Here is a 14,411-nt window from a genome sequence, read left to right as displayed (position 1 = left end):
TTGTGCTGCCAGTGGCAGGGCTTCCTCTCACCAGGGCTGTCACCGCCTAGTGCCTGCCCAGCGGGTCATGCCTGTGCTCCGGGTTAAAAAGGCATTGCAACATCCCATTTTTCGGGGCGCAGCAGATCCCAGGGTTTCCACGGGATGAGCGGGGCTTTACCCCGCAGCCCTGTTAATACAGGCTCGCTGGCTCCCTGGAGCTGAGCTGAAATAGCTGCTGAGAAGGGTTTACCACGCAGCTCATGGGTGGAGCAGGGCTGGAGAGCATCCTCAGGCGCGGGAAACTGGGGTCGGTGTTTCAGGTTTGCTGCTATGCAGGGTGCCCAGAGCTCTCACACCGTATTGCGATATGGCTACTCAACCGATGCATCCTATGCTGGGAAAACAGGCCTGTGCTGTGGTCTGTCCTGCCAGCAGCGAGTCTGAATTGTGCTCAGTTTACCCCTAAAATGAGCCATCTCGGCCCGGCCAAATGCTTTATCAGCCTGCATGTCAACACAAGGGATGGCCACTGGAAAGAAAGCTATGGCAGCGGGGAACGCAGATTTTCATTTCAGAAAAATAAGCAATTCATTGAGATCGAGACTTGCTCCAGTGCCATTTCTGAATGTATTGGCCGGTTCTTCTCCAGTCAGGTTAAACCTCAAGCTGAAGGAGATTGAGGCCAGGCCTCAAACACAGGCGAAAAAGATGGATGTTTGCAGGGGGAAGGGGCACGATAGCCAGGCAGACTATCCCCAACACGAGTGGGTTGCACTGCATCCCTGCAAACACCACAAATGCGTCCCACAACCTGTCCAAAACTCCCATTTCAATGCAATTTGCTGGTCTCCTGCCATCCGGCAGCCTGTGTCAGGGTGGCTGGGGGATGCTGGTGGGGTTTGGAGGGCTTTCTTGGGGGCTGCTCCTGAGTGCACCCCCTGATGCCGTGCTCCGCACTCTTTTGCTGACAGCAAAACTGCTGAACTGGCAAAGTGCTGACCGGTGGCTACTGGAGAAGTGCATCAGCGGAAGCCAGGGCATGTGGAACTTTCGGGCCTTCGTCCAAGGAATGGCAGGTGGGCACGGGGCACTCCACAGCCCCTTCTCAGCCAGCCGCGGGCGAGATGCCCAGCAGGACACTGGCACAGAGCTGGGGGCACAGGTAAGCATTGGTGGGACAGGAGACACTGTGATCCCAGGCATGGCTTTGGAAGATGAGCCAGCAGCAGAGCCCCAGCACGGGAGCTGCACGCCAGGGGGATGCATAACCCTGGCTCTTCTCTACTGTTCCCTCAGTTCATCCAGGCAATCTTTCCCACTTTCCTTTTTATAAAAACACAGGGTGCTTTGCTCGTCAGCAGGGCTTTCAGGGACCCCTTCCAACTCCCATCCCTTGTCTGATCCATAGGGGAAGAACTGACCAACTTCTGGCTCATCACTGAAAGGCTCCTGGGGCTTGACGAGTCAGACACGAGGCAGAGGGACCTCTACCTGTCCTTGCTCCACAGGCTGAAAGCCACTTACCTGCGCGAAGGCTCCAGCGTTGTCACTCTCTGCAGGACCATCGTTGGTAAGAACATGGGAGCTGAGGACAAACAGTGCCCTTCCAGAGAGCTGGCCTTTCCTGAATGCTCCCAGGGAATTGGGATACCATCACCAGCTTTGTTTGGCTGGGGAATGGTGCGCATGGAGCCATCTCCCCATCATAATCCTCTGCATCCACTTCAGGATCACTGCCAAAAGCCACGCACATTCAGCCCGTCAGCACCAGGAGGGAGATCCTAAGCAAGATGCAGGAACAGGCCCTCTTTATGATTCAGAGTTACTGGCTCCCTAAATTCTTCATCCACTGCAAGAAGGGTATGGAGGAAGAGAAATCGTGCTGGCCTCTGCTGCAGGAATATCGTGAGCGTTTGTTACAGGCCAATTCGCAGAAGCCCTCAGACCTTTCAGAGAATCTCTTCACGATGCATATTAAAAAGACTCAGGGTTTGTCAGGGCCCTACTGCAGCAAGAAGGCCAAAGCAGAGATCTGGACTCTGGTCAAGGAAAGAAAAGACACCCAAGAAATGAAGATGTCCACTTTTCAGGTGCAACCAGAAAGGCAGCCAGTTCCAGCTGGGAGCACAAAGGAATTACATCCGCATAAGGATGCTTTGGGACGAACTCCTCAGCAATCAGAGCATACTGCAAACACTGCCTTTAGAGGCATAGGAGGAGCAACCTTTCCCAAAAGACCTAGACCCAATGCAGAGCAGCTCCTCCATCTGGAAGACCTCCGTGAAGAGAAAGTCCTCTCTAACCTACATTCCTCTACACCCCTTGTCCAGCTACCATCCCTGAAAAAGCCAGTCAAGACCTTGAGTTTCCTTCCCTGGGCCCTTAGTGCCGAGAGCTGTGCGGGACGGCCCTTCAGAGACTTCCTGAAGCGCCAGGACTGTTTTGTGGAGACTCGTCTCCTGGATCTGTGGCATGACCTGGAGGAATTTCTGCCCGTGGCACTAGATCCCAACAGAGAAAATGGTTTCTTCCTGCGTCATTTGATGGGGGAGAAGATATGCAAGACCTACCTGGAGGAGGGCACCATTCAGCAGCTTCCCCTGGAGACCAGAACTCTCAGGAGCTTGCGGGACCATCTGATGTCTGGAGAATTCTCCCCCTGTATATTTAGAGCCCAGAAGGAGATTTGCAAGGTACAGAGCGGTGCTGGCAGTGGTCAGGCTAGGAGGTACAGCTGGTAATGGCACCGCTAGACTGGTGTAAGGACTGTGGGCCTGTTTAAGAAGGAGCATATTTGGAAAATGAAGAAGGAAAGAGATTAGGAAGGGAAAAAAAACCAAAAACTTACACTTGCAAGCCACATTGTGCTGCAACCAGTGACTAAGATGTGCCAGGCCAGGAGAGAGGAGTGTCCTCACTGGTTTGCTGGGTAGTGGAGCAGAGGCCAGTGGTCATTTAGCAGCTGGTGACTTTGGTTGTTAGATGCACATGCGAAGGGCCAGGGGGTGGCAGGGCAGTAGCTGTTGTTTTTTGGATTTTTGTTTTTTTTTTTTCATCTGAATCACTGGTTCCAGCACAACAGGAGTAAAACACTTCTACAACCCAAGCACTTCTGGGCAGCCTCTGAGCAGCCCAATGGACCAAGCTGGGTGTACAGCTCCTGGCAGAGCTGTCCTGAGCATCTCAGCAAGATGTAACCTGTCCACAGTGTCCCTGCTGTGACCTCAGGGTATGGTGGGGCTGCGGGGTGCTGGTTGCTGCTAGAGCACCGTCTGAGGACAACCCACCTTTGCTCTTCTTCAGGTGCTCTGCCGCTTCTACGAGGAATTTCTGGCTGACGATGACAGGACATTCCTCCAGTTTATGGTAAAGGGGATGCACAGGGGACCCCGGCATCTTCTCAGGTCCTGCAGGCACCAGTAGGGATGTGAAAAATTGGAGAGAGGGAGGGAGGGGAAGCACAGCATTTGCTGCAGTGGTTCAGCATCCCACTGTGTCCCCCCAGCCAACGCTGCCGCAGAGCGATACAGCAGAGCCTGCCACGCTCCCGCTGCCCAGAGCAATGATCCTCAGATCTTCCACCGCAGCATCCCCTAAGTCAGTAGTGCTGCAGGCATGCCCTGCGAAACCTCCCCTGAGACAGGCCACAACCTGTCCCAAAAGCAAGTAGACTTAAAAGCAGTCTTCCAGGGTAGGCGGGGGTGAGACCAGCAGCAGGCAGTGCACTGGGTTATCGCCTCATGGGCAAAACGCTTCAGGAAATTAACTCTCCCCCTTTTTTCCTTGCCCATAGTGAATATTGCTATTAATGTGACTCATGTGCAGACGCACATGCGTACGTCCCTGTCCCAGCACGAGCGCCTGGCCAACACACTGGGGGAAGAGGACATGCAGCCTTTTAGCCTATGATTCAACCGTGCTCAAGTTTTCCACATATTTTTCCCGCTGTGTAAAGGGATGATTTAAGAAAGCAGAGTCACACAAGCACTCATCTTCCCAGACTATTACCCCTCTTGGCAGCAGAAGTTCCACTAATACCTCATGTTCATTAACACCCTAAATGCTAAACTTATACCCAGAAACCTCCTTGCAGATAGAAACCCCCGAGCATCCTTCCTGCACAAACCTGTGCAGGCAGTTTTGCTCACCGCAGACGCGTTCTTCAAACAAACCGTTAGGCCTTTCCCCAAACTGCAGTGGAAAATCCGCAGCTGATCCTGAAAATGGTTAAGGAGAGGCTGTCGGGGCTAGTGCCCCCAAAGACCTGGCTCACAGAGATGCCAACATCTCTGTCAGGGAGAGCTGAGCACTTAGGAAAAGTCAGCCTGTGGCTCCTGACCCCAATTCATTAAATGCTCCTGGTTGTTAAGTTAATTAGCTGCCCAGGTTTTTAAGCATCTCTTGTCAAGGAAATTACCCCTCAGAGCACAGACCTGGTCTGGGAGTGCAATTAGCACTTCAGCAGGTGTCAAGGCCATGCTCTCTGCCAGCACCATCCCCAAAGCCAAACTCCTCCCGGGTCTCGCTGCACGGATGTCAGGAGGACTGCTTGGGGGCTTAGCAAGGTTATTTTTGGTGCTTGCTCTCAGCAGCCCATGTCTCGGTCAGAAACCAGCCACTCTGACCCTGCTGCTTGGCAAGCAGCACAAGCTGCTCACCGGTGGGGATGGCCAAAGCCTGTGGGATGGTCTCGGCAGGGGGCAAGGGAGGTACAGCCAGTCCCAGAGAAAGCAGCCAACCAAAAAAGCACTTGAGGTTACCTCTCTGCCAGGGATGCCTTCAGGGTTGTTTTCATCCCTCCTGGGTGGATGTTGACATCTTCAGGAAAGCTGACACCTTTGCTGGCAAGCCGTTGTTTGGACTACCTGGAGGTTCTGCTGCACATCCCCAGCACGGCCCAGCCGTAGGCAGATGTGAGCCAGCTTTAAGCAGCTGGGCGGGTAGGTTTAAGGTCTATGCTGAGCTTCATGCTCCCATAGATTTCTTCCCAAAAGGTTTGAGGCTAAAGCAGAGATCTATCTTGGGTGAGTTTGTACTCTAAGGCACAGTAAAACGTGCAGCTATCCCATTGGGCACAGTGCAGGGGCAGCTCTTCAGATGGGGTACATGCTCTTTGCAATCTCTTTCTGCTCTTCTCGCCATAGTCTCCGCAGAGCGATGTCCCAATGCCCAAGATGGAAGACCAGGCTGTTGGGAAAGGTGAATGTTTCCTCCTGTCCCAGCGGATAAATGCGTCCCTGAAGCTGAGCCAGGCCTTACATGGCACAAGGAACTTGGAAGTTCTCTCCGCTGAGCACTGGCAATTAATTGCCGCTCGGGATGCCCGGAAAGGGAGCTCCATCCAGGCAGAGGTGGACCCTCTCCTGTGCAGGACTGGTAAGAGGAAGTTCTGAATTTCTGCCGGGGCTCATGTTGGCTTAGTATGATAAAGCATATGTTGTGCACCCGTGCTGATCACTGCCCGTAACACGCAGGCTTTGGTGCAGTGGTGTATTGCTGACAGCACATGGACATTGTGGAGTGCATTGGGACAGGTTATCTAGGAGCCATCAGCTGTAATCTAAGCTTTGGCATCAACTGATGGGACAAATTCCCTCCTGCCAGTACCAGAGTCCCTAAATGCTACATCTCTGCACTGGCCTGGGTCACCAGATCAAATGGAGGCTGCAGGAAAGTGACTGAAACCCAAAGCCAGCAACAGTCACCCCATTTCAACACCTTGACCTTCTCCTGTGGATGCTGGGGCTGGCCCTGCTGGGGTAACACCTAACGTTTTCTTGTCACATCATCTTTTGAGAATGACATCAAGTCTCTGGGCACCCACCAATGCACTGAGAGTGACAGCAGTCACCTGTAGCAATCTGATGTAGCTTGTGGGGCCTCAGTCATATCTCAGAACTGCAGTGTCGTGGGTAGATCATGGCAACAGGACAGAGAAGGGGAAAGAAAAGGCGAGTAGTGACCACAATACAGCACTTGGAGCAAGCACTATCATAGCCAGGAGGAATGAACTTCGGATCTCTCCCCTCTTCTCTATCTGATGCAGACTCCCAGAAGACGGTATCAAATGAGCTGGCTGTGGATAGCCCAAGCAAAGAAAAAGAGCTTCTGCGTCCCAAAAGCCCATCATTTGGTGAGTCCAGTCTAAGCAGGCTAGAAGTAGGGTGGGTTCCCAGCCATCAGGTACTGGAAGTGCTCCAGCATACCCTTAGGGGACTGGGCAAGCAGGGGTCATCCCTGCTTGCATCCCATCATTCCATAGAACATCTCCAGAAGGAGAGAGAGAGGCCTAGCCACCCTTGAAAGGCATATGTTTTGGGGTGTTAATTCAGCCAGAGAGGGTGGGAGTGGGAGGGCGTCTCTGAAGCAGATACTGCTGGTTGTCAGACCACACAGAGGCAAAGAGCTCCGCAGCATCTCCTGAGCTGGGCTCACCATGCAGACATCAACGTGGTGGCTCTGGAGAAGCCTGGGCTTCTTTGGGGTCCTCTGCCCTGCAGACAGCTGTGAGCGGGCTCTGACTGTCACCTGAGGAATGGACCAACCGTGTTCTGTCCCCACAGCTGCTGAACTCAAGAACAAAAAGAAAAGGACTGTTTCCCTGAAAAAAAACAAATCAAGCACAATGAAGTTCACCACTGCTGCAATAGAGAAGCCATCTAGAAGACCCAGGTCTGGCACCTTGCAGCACAGGGCTTTGTTGTTTTTTGTTACTTCCACTCTTTCAGGAGGCAGATTTTTCCCAGAGCTTTCATGTAGTGCCACTGTTCCCCGCTTCAGCGTTGGACCTTCTCAGATGTAGGCATGGGTGGCCTGTTAAACTGTAGAGTTAACAGGGAAAGGAGAAAAACATTTTAAAACACCCACAATCCCGTAGTTCAGATTTACTCCTCACATCTTATGCATGTCTCATGCACTTCATCCTTAATCACTCCCTGGCATGCCACCTGGACTACAGCTGGGCAGCTATCAAGTTCCCCCCCGCCCAAAAAAAAACCACCCCACTTAAAGCCACCCTGCAACCACAAATAAATCTCTGTCCTCACTGACTGCGTGAATCTCCACATGGCTTACATTTCACCTCCTGGGAATATTCCAGACTGTCGGTCCCATCTGGGGTGCCCCACATCCCCAGTGGCCAGTTCAGCCTAAACTGCAACACAAGAGTACAAATGGTAACCAGGACACAAGTCCTGAGTAGGTGCAGCTTTTATTGTTTATTGTGAAAGTCAGTCTCAGGAGCCACACTCAGACAAAGAAATATCTGACCAACTCCGCTGATTTTCAAATAAGGGTTTGCTAACCTCAGAAATTGCCTAAAATCCCAGTCCACTCCCAGCTCTGGTTTTCCGAAGCACTGCTGAATCTTTACAATGTATCTGTCCTCTGGCTTTACATCTATTGATAATCTCCCTATCTACCGGTTGCAAGTGGCAAGGGTTTTCCACTCCAGAACATTCTCTCCATGGCCAAACCCATGCAGTTCTCCACCATCCAGTGGCAAATTATTCCTTATTCTCAGCAAGTGCCAGAGGGGAGCATGACCTCCTCCTCCCACCAGTCCTTCCAGGTGCCCCATCCTTACCTGTCTCCCTCCCCTGGTCTCTGCGGGGCTCCCCTGCTCCATTTGCAGGTTTTGAGGTCTCCAACAAAGACCCAAAGTCCTGTCTCCTCTTTGACTCCCTGGGTGAAGCCTCCTCTTCAGTTTGAGACCAGTTCCTTTGGATACATGGCAGCAAAGCTGTTGGGCAGGTGCACCCATGGCAGAAAAGAAACAGCTTGTCAGGAGATTCCCCCCCCAGAATCCCAATGGCTCAGTGGATGGGCAGGACAGACAAGGGAGGCTGTGCTCCACCAGTACCTTTACTGACCCATTTGCTTCACAGATCCTCACACATCACTCATCCACATGTTTCTTGCTCTTCTTCAGGTGTCTCTTGTTTGACAGCAAGCACAGAGGTCCTAGCTATTTTCCAGATCACTGGTGGCACAGAGATCACATCTCCTGTTGTTTCCTTCTCTACAGGCACTTCGTGAAAGTACTGCACAACCCTGCCCACCTGCAGTTCTTCAAGCAGTTCCTTGAGGAGCGCAATGCAGATGAACCACTGCGTTTCTGGATGGCCGTAGAGAAGCTAGTCTCAGAGACCAACCCCAAGACAAAGAGCTCCCTCATTAACAGCATTGTCAGAAATTATTTCCATGCTGAAATCCCAGCTGGTAGGTGCCCCCCACCTGGGCTGGGGTGTCACTCGCAGATGTGAGGCTAGGAAGAGATGTCACGATGGCTCAGGGGGGAGCTGGCAGAGGCAGGCAGTGACTGCACTTCTCTTCCAGAGGAGCAGTTGGACTGCCACATTTCAATCATCAAAGATATAAACGAGGCCGAAGTAGTCAGCCCCTTCATGTTGATGACAGCACAGATCTTTGTCCAGCAGGCAATGGAAAAAAGATGGTAAGGACCTGGGGTGGAGCTGGTTCCTAAGTCATATGGTTACACAAACACATCCTTCCCATGGGAACCCCAAGGTGACAGACAGCAACTGCTACAAACCTATTTCCCTATGAACTATCAGCTGGTGCACCGAAATCCCAGCCAGAACCTCACCCCAGCAAAACTGCTGTTGCAGGGACCAAATCACTGTTGGGCTTCCAGGGTGCTGGGCTAGAGGATGAAACACGCTGCAGATAAGCAGGGTGGACACTCCCAAGCCAGCTACATGCAAGAACAGAGCCTGAGGGAGGGAATCCAGCCGTCTGTCCCTTTCTCCAACCTCCTCCACGAACAGAAGTCCTTTGAGACCCCAACCTCAGGGTTATTCTTGTCAGCTGCTCCACCCACTTAGCCACCCTTCCACCAAACCACTGCACTCCTTGTGCATCTGGCTGCCCTTGATGCTGTCTCTCTGATCTCGCATCCTGCAGGTTTAAAGAGTACCAGGACCTGTTCCCCCCAAGCAACATGCCCAAGTCTAACCTTCGTTTGAAGCATGGGACAGGGAGCTTCACGACAGACAAGCTGGTAAGGAGAGACCCTCTCTGCTGTCAAGCTCAGGTTGTTGTCCAGGCAAGAAAAGAGGGAGATGCTGTGGCTCAAATGGTGCTCACATGAATGGGGTGAGAGGGTCAGACTTGGTGAGTTGCAGAAAGGCAGCTGATAGGTAAAGCCTCACTCCTACAGGCTCTGGAGTCCTGCTCCATGTGGACTCCACCTGATTTGGTCAGGACTGGCCAAGTGATTCCCACTATCACCTATGGCATCCAGTGAAACCCAGAAATACTGGAAAGCAAAGATGTCAATGGGATTTGTGACCCAGCCATCAAGGCTGAGGTCTAGTGCTCCAGCTCACAGTGGTGGGTCCAAATGGGAAGGCTCTGTCTGGGAGCAACCCTATTGCTGCGGCCAGGGGCTGCCCCCCCGCCACTGTGCCGCTGGCTGACACGAGCTGTGGCATGTCTCGGCAGCGGTGGGCCTGGTATGCCATTCGCGACATCGTCAAGAGCATCTCTAAGTTCCAGAGGGAGATGGATAATGACAAACAGCGTGCGGAGTTTGAGGACTTTCTCCGGCGGGAACTAGGAAATGAGGAGGAAAGTATGGCCAGACTTCTGCCACCCCCTCTCCTCCCTCCTCAAGGCAGTCCTGGGTTTAGGCAGAGAAATAAGCAGAGGAAACTTGTGGCTCATCTCCCATCCCCATATGCTGACGTAGTTTTCTCTGCTGGAGGCATATAAAGAGCCAGAAGAGCAGGTGTCTCTGGATGCCAGGTATTGCTGTGCAGAAATCCACACAGTCAGGCACCAGAGCTGGGAGATGAGGTCCAGAATTTTGCACAGGCAACGTGCACACATACACATTCATGCAATATCTGGTTTTCTGATGTGGGTGCCCCATGATCCTGTCGCATCTCTCTCAAGCAATAATGTATATGCAAGTTTGCATCCCTTCCACAAAAAACAGGAGTCACTAAAAGAAGCTGAGGTGACACAGGCCAAAGATAAACAAATGGAGATGGTTTTCCATGCAACAGGGGGAGGAGCTACAGAGTGCTTTGCCAAAGGATGTAGATCCTGAAAGTTTACATACAGGTTTGAGAGGATGCTGGAAAAGCTGTTGGGAAAGAAATCCACTGAAATTGCTAAATACACAGAAACCCTATCTAGATAAAAAATTCCCTGGAAATGGAAATATTTGGAAGCTGGAAAATATTGTGTATGGGGGAAGCAATACAGATGCTTTACCTTTCCTTCTCACTAGTTATCTACTTCTGGTCTCTGTCAGAGTCAGGATAATGGTGAGGCAGACAGGCAGACTTTCGATCTAATGTACTGTGGCGGTCCCCTGTGAAAACATGGGTGCAGAGAGGAAGATGGATGGAAGAGGTTACTAAGCTAGGAGGAAGGCTGCACATGGGATGGGTCTGAATTCCCTGGAGAGCCTGGCTGCAGGAAGGCTGTAGTCCACCTAGGTAGAAAGACCCTCAGCAAGTCACTTGCATGCAGGAAAAGCAAGCGTAGGCGAGGTGAAGGAGAAGGGTACATTTCAGCATCAGATGCCCAGCTGGCCTCTAACCCAGCGCTGGGAGAAGCGGGACACAACAGCTCTTACCCTCTCTCAGACTTGCCCATCAGCTCAACGCAGAGCGGCAGCACCACGAACTCCTCCCGCTCCCATGCAGCCCCTGCCAGCACTTCACCAGACAAGGAGGTGGTACTCGTGAAACGTCAGCTGTTTAACAGCCAGCTCATTACCGTCAACTTCCTGGTCAATGACCTCCACTTTTATCTCGAGATCAACAAGTGAGTTCCCTTTCCACTGGGTGCTCAGGTACCACCAGTCTCCTATCCTGCAAGTAATACCCATCTCCCAGCAGGGGATAAAGGTCCATGGATTTGTTAGCACACACTAAGGTCTGTGCTGCCACCCGTAAACTCCTATCAGCACCTTTGTGCAAGGCTGGACATCACCTTGCAGCCAAAGACATAACCAAAATCTCACCCTGTAGCTGTCTACATCTAATCTGTTCATGGTTACCTGCCCCTGGAGGCTCCAAAGCACTCCATTTCAACCAGAAAAAGTCCCTTGGCTCAGGGTTCCTGTTTGGGTACCCTAGAAGTACTTTTGGTTTGACAGTCCCAAGCTATCTAACATTTTGCCTACACCTTTCTTGACGTGCCAGTTGTGGCATTTCTCCATTGACTTTGTCCAGTTCCCTGACAAACCCATGAGAACAAGCCATGGCTGATGTGCAACAGCCCCGCAGTCAGCACACCCCTACACATGCAAGACCAGGTTTTGATTCCTCTCTTTTCCTGAAGAAAGGCAAACATCACATCCCCCAGGTAAATGCCATGACCATGAGAGCGATCAAAGAGGGAAGTGGCTTTGCATCCCCACCTCTTTCACTGTTCCAAACCTCATGGATTGCTTTTTTTTTTTTTTGACCAAGTAAATACAGAGCTAAGACAGAACACAACTGTCTAGCCTAGCGGTCAGAGCACTTGTCTCAGAGCAAGACCCCGCATGCCCTTGCAGGTTTTCCAGGCTGGCGGATTCAGTTGAAGCTCTGGCAGCCCACAACGTGCAGTCGGAAAAGGAAGTTGCCTTTCTCAAAAGGAAAGCTGCCATCATCAGCAAACTTTTCCTGAACTCTGATATCCCCCCCAAATTGCGGGTAAGATGCTGGGACCCACCCAGGAAGGCTGAAGGCCTGCTCATTGCTCAAGACCATTGCATTGCAGCTGTGAGCAGTTGTCAGGGAAAAGGGAACCAGGCAGAGGTTTGGATCTGCTCCAGCCAAGCATGTTTTGAAGCTTCAGAGCATGCTCTGGCGCTGGACCTCCACTTGGGCTCCATGGGATAGAACTGACCCATCACTAGACCCACACTAGCAATTGACCCAGGTGGATTGAGAACAAGTTTGTGGACAAGGAGATGGTGAAATCCCCAACCTGCTGGAGAAATACCACAGCTGGAGCACCAAGATGGGTGCTGCACTCCACCAGTTCAGTCCTTTCACTCTCCCGAGGTCAATGTCACCATCATCCCCTCCCCACTGCATCCACCTCTTCCCCTTATAGGAGCCATGGCTCTTCCTATCTTCCATTTGGAAAGCACAGCACAGTGCTTTCCACAGAAATCCAAGGGAGATACTGCCCTTGAACCTGGGACAGTCGGCCAGAACATAACTAGTATCTCATCTTAGAGACTGCTAAAATGGCAGGTGGGGTCAGGGAGACAAACATGCCTAGGCCCACCAGGAGTGCCACAAATTGTTTTGGTTAAGCAAGGTCTCTTCTGTGGCCAGGTAAACATCTCTGAAGAAGAGAGAGATTTAATCTGGAGTTTATCTTCCAAGGGGCTACTGAATCGTGTCCTCTACCACAGGGCCAAGGTCATCATCTTCCCCATCCTGATGCACTTCTGGAGAAGGTACCTGTCCCCTCTCTCCCAAAGTGGGGGAGGCTCTAAGGATCAACCTCTTTCTCCAGCCATCTGTTTCTCTGACATGATGAAAACGCGGATGAACGCTGTCCCAGAGCTCAGCCATAGATGTCTTCTTGGAAGTTTGCTGTCTTCAGTATTTCTCATACAGGTTCTGCACCTGGAAGGTGATGAGGAGCTTTCAGGTCTCCACAAAGGACAGAACACCAATCTCTTCACCCAGTACAAAAGCCTCGGAATCATCCGACATCTACAGTCCAAGTAAGCTGAGTGCCGTTCCCCCTGCTTCACATTTGTCCTCAGGCTTGTTCTTCCAATGCAGAGATATCCAGACCTGGGGTTTCAGTGTCCCACCGGGTTTCCCTTACAAGAGCCAAACTCCTTCCTTCACACAGCGACTTCATACAGCTTTGAGGATACATGTGGTGCAGGCCTATTGGAAAATGAAGCATCTTTGAAACCATTCCTTCCCGTCAAATTCAGTCAAAATTGCCCAGTGGGTTTTTAGACATTTCTGTGGGGAACAGGGAAGTAGGTGCAGAGGCTTCACGAGCAAAGAGCTGTTGCATAACTCTTGTTTACTTCAAAAACCGTGTTAAAAATACTCTCACGCACACCCTAAGACATAACTAAAGCAACTGATCTTTTGGGTTGCAAGTCAGATGGTAGTGGGAAAAGGAGAAGAACCACCATGCAGCCAAACACCAGGCTCAGTGGCATTACCTGGAAGCAGCTTTGAACATCTGGAATGGAGAATAAGCTTCATCAGGATTTGAGGTGATACTTGCTAGGACACCTCTGGAGAAAGATTTTTTTTTTCCCCATTCCTCATCCACTTGTTTAGTTTCAATACACTCAATAACTCTCAACTGAAAAACACAAAGAAAGTGGTGCTAAGTGCTGTCAGTCTGCCTGACGACCTGGCTCCCAGGCTGAATATTCATTTGGTAATTGTCTAATTGATTTTTGATTAAAGGGGAAACCAAAATAGGCACATACTAATCTTGCTTTGACGGTCGAGTGGGTGTCAGCAAGCTGGTGTTCTGTTCCCTGTCATTTATCACTGTCAAGTTCTGGTTAAAAAAAAAAAAAGTCGTAAGATTTTTATACCTACAGGCAGGTGCTTGAGCTACTGCTCCGCAGCAGAGCTGGGGGTAACAGACCCCCGTGCTGGTGTGCTCCAAGACTGCCAAGCCATGTCTGTTAGCTCAAACCACCCCACATCTGGAGTATTCCCCTGAATAACATGCAGTGTTCAGCTTGAGTCTCCACCTTGTTAGAGAGCTTCGCTGCACTTCTAGAGCCTTCTCAAACATAGCTATTTTAATGCAAAAAACTTATTGCCACCAGAAGAAAAAAAAACAGACAAAACCTAACCCATCACACGAGTATTCTCAGTGAGCAACAAGCCAGAAGCATTATGTTACACAGCAGCCACCTGCTGTGTTATCTGGAACAAAGACACGTGTTTGCCAAGGTCTTCAGAAAACTGATGGAGAGAGATGTTCAATCAGTGCAAACTGGTGCAAGGGTTAGGAGCATCCCACCGCTGCCCAAGCGGCGCAGCCCGTGTTTAACTACACAGCACCTCAGAGAGCGAGATACTGCTCTGGAGAGACAGCTGGAGATGTGTAGAAAAGACTGATCTTTCTCACATGGGCATTAATCACATTAATCCTGCAGTGAATATCCTGGGGAAAACTGTCCCCAAGCCACAGCTTCTTGTAGCAGCTCACAGGGATGAAGAACCAGAGCCATGCAGATAAAAATCCCTCTTCTCGGGTGGTGTGTCATGGGAAGAGATGTGCGGTCTCTCGGGCCGGTGTCATTTCTCCTGCATGGCTGGCACGTTCAGCCTGGCTGAGTAGGAAGGGCAGACACCATCATGCCTTGGTAGGGCAGAGCTGTACCCGTGGGGTGCGGCGCGGGCTCATCCTGCTCTCCATCGCCAACCACAGCACCCTGGCTGCCAGAGAGGAGCAAA

The 14,411-nt window shown here is 51.3% G+C and overlaps 1 protein-coding gene across 1 annotated transcript in view; it reads left to right on the top strand.

Annotated features, from left to right (window-relative positions):
* RGSL1 (regulator of G-protein signaling like 1) overlaps positions 1-12,692 on the top strand; it is a 14,915-nt gene extending 2,223 nt beyond the window's left edge. Inside the window, exons 5-19 of the mRNA XM_009892923.1 lie at positions 954-1,058; positions 1,391-1,552; positions 1,711-2,072; positions 2,313-2,675; positions 3,286-3,348; positions 5,127-5,358; positions 6,029-6,146; positions 8,009-8,202; positions 8,320-8,437; positions 8,908-9,004; positions 9,448-9,577; positions 10,602-10,782; positions 11,519-11,657; positions 12,291-12,438; positions 12,595-12,692. Coding sequence (XP_009891225.1) covers positions 954-1,058; positions 1,391-1,552; positions 1,711-2,072; positions 2,313-2,675; positions 3,286-3,348; positions 5,127-5,358; positions 6,029-6,146; positions 8,009-8,202; positions 8,320-8,437; positions 8,908-9,004; positions 9,448-9,577; positions 10,602-10,782; positions 11,519-11,657; positions 12,291-12,438; positions 12,595-12,692 — 2,510 coding nt within the window. The remainder of the gene's footprint in view (positions 1-953; positions 1,059-1,390; positions 1,553-1,710; positions 2,073-2,312; positions 2,676-3,285; positions 3,349-5,126; positions 5,359-6,028; positions 6,147-8,008; positions 8,203-8,319; positions 8,438-8,907; positions 9,005-9,447; positions 9,578-10,601; positions 10,783-11,518; positions 11,658-12,290; positions 12,439-12,594) is intronic.
* Positions 12,693-14,411: the final 1,719 nt, after the last annotated feature.

This window comes from Charadrius vociferus, unplaced genomic scaffold (assembly GCF_000708025.1).
Source record: "Charadrius vociferus isolate BGI_N301 unplaced genomic scaffold, ASM70802v2 scaffold39, whole genome shotgun sequence".
NCBI lineage: Eukaryota > Metazoa > Chordata > Aves > Charadriiformes > Charadriidae > Charadrius > Charadrius vociferus.
The sequence above is the reverse complement of the archived record's forward strand: the minus strand, read 5'-3'. Positions and strand labels throughout refer to the sequence as shown.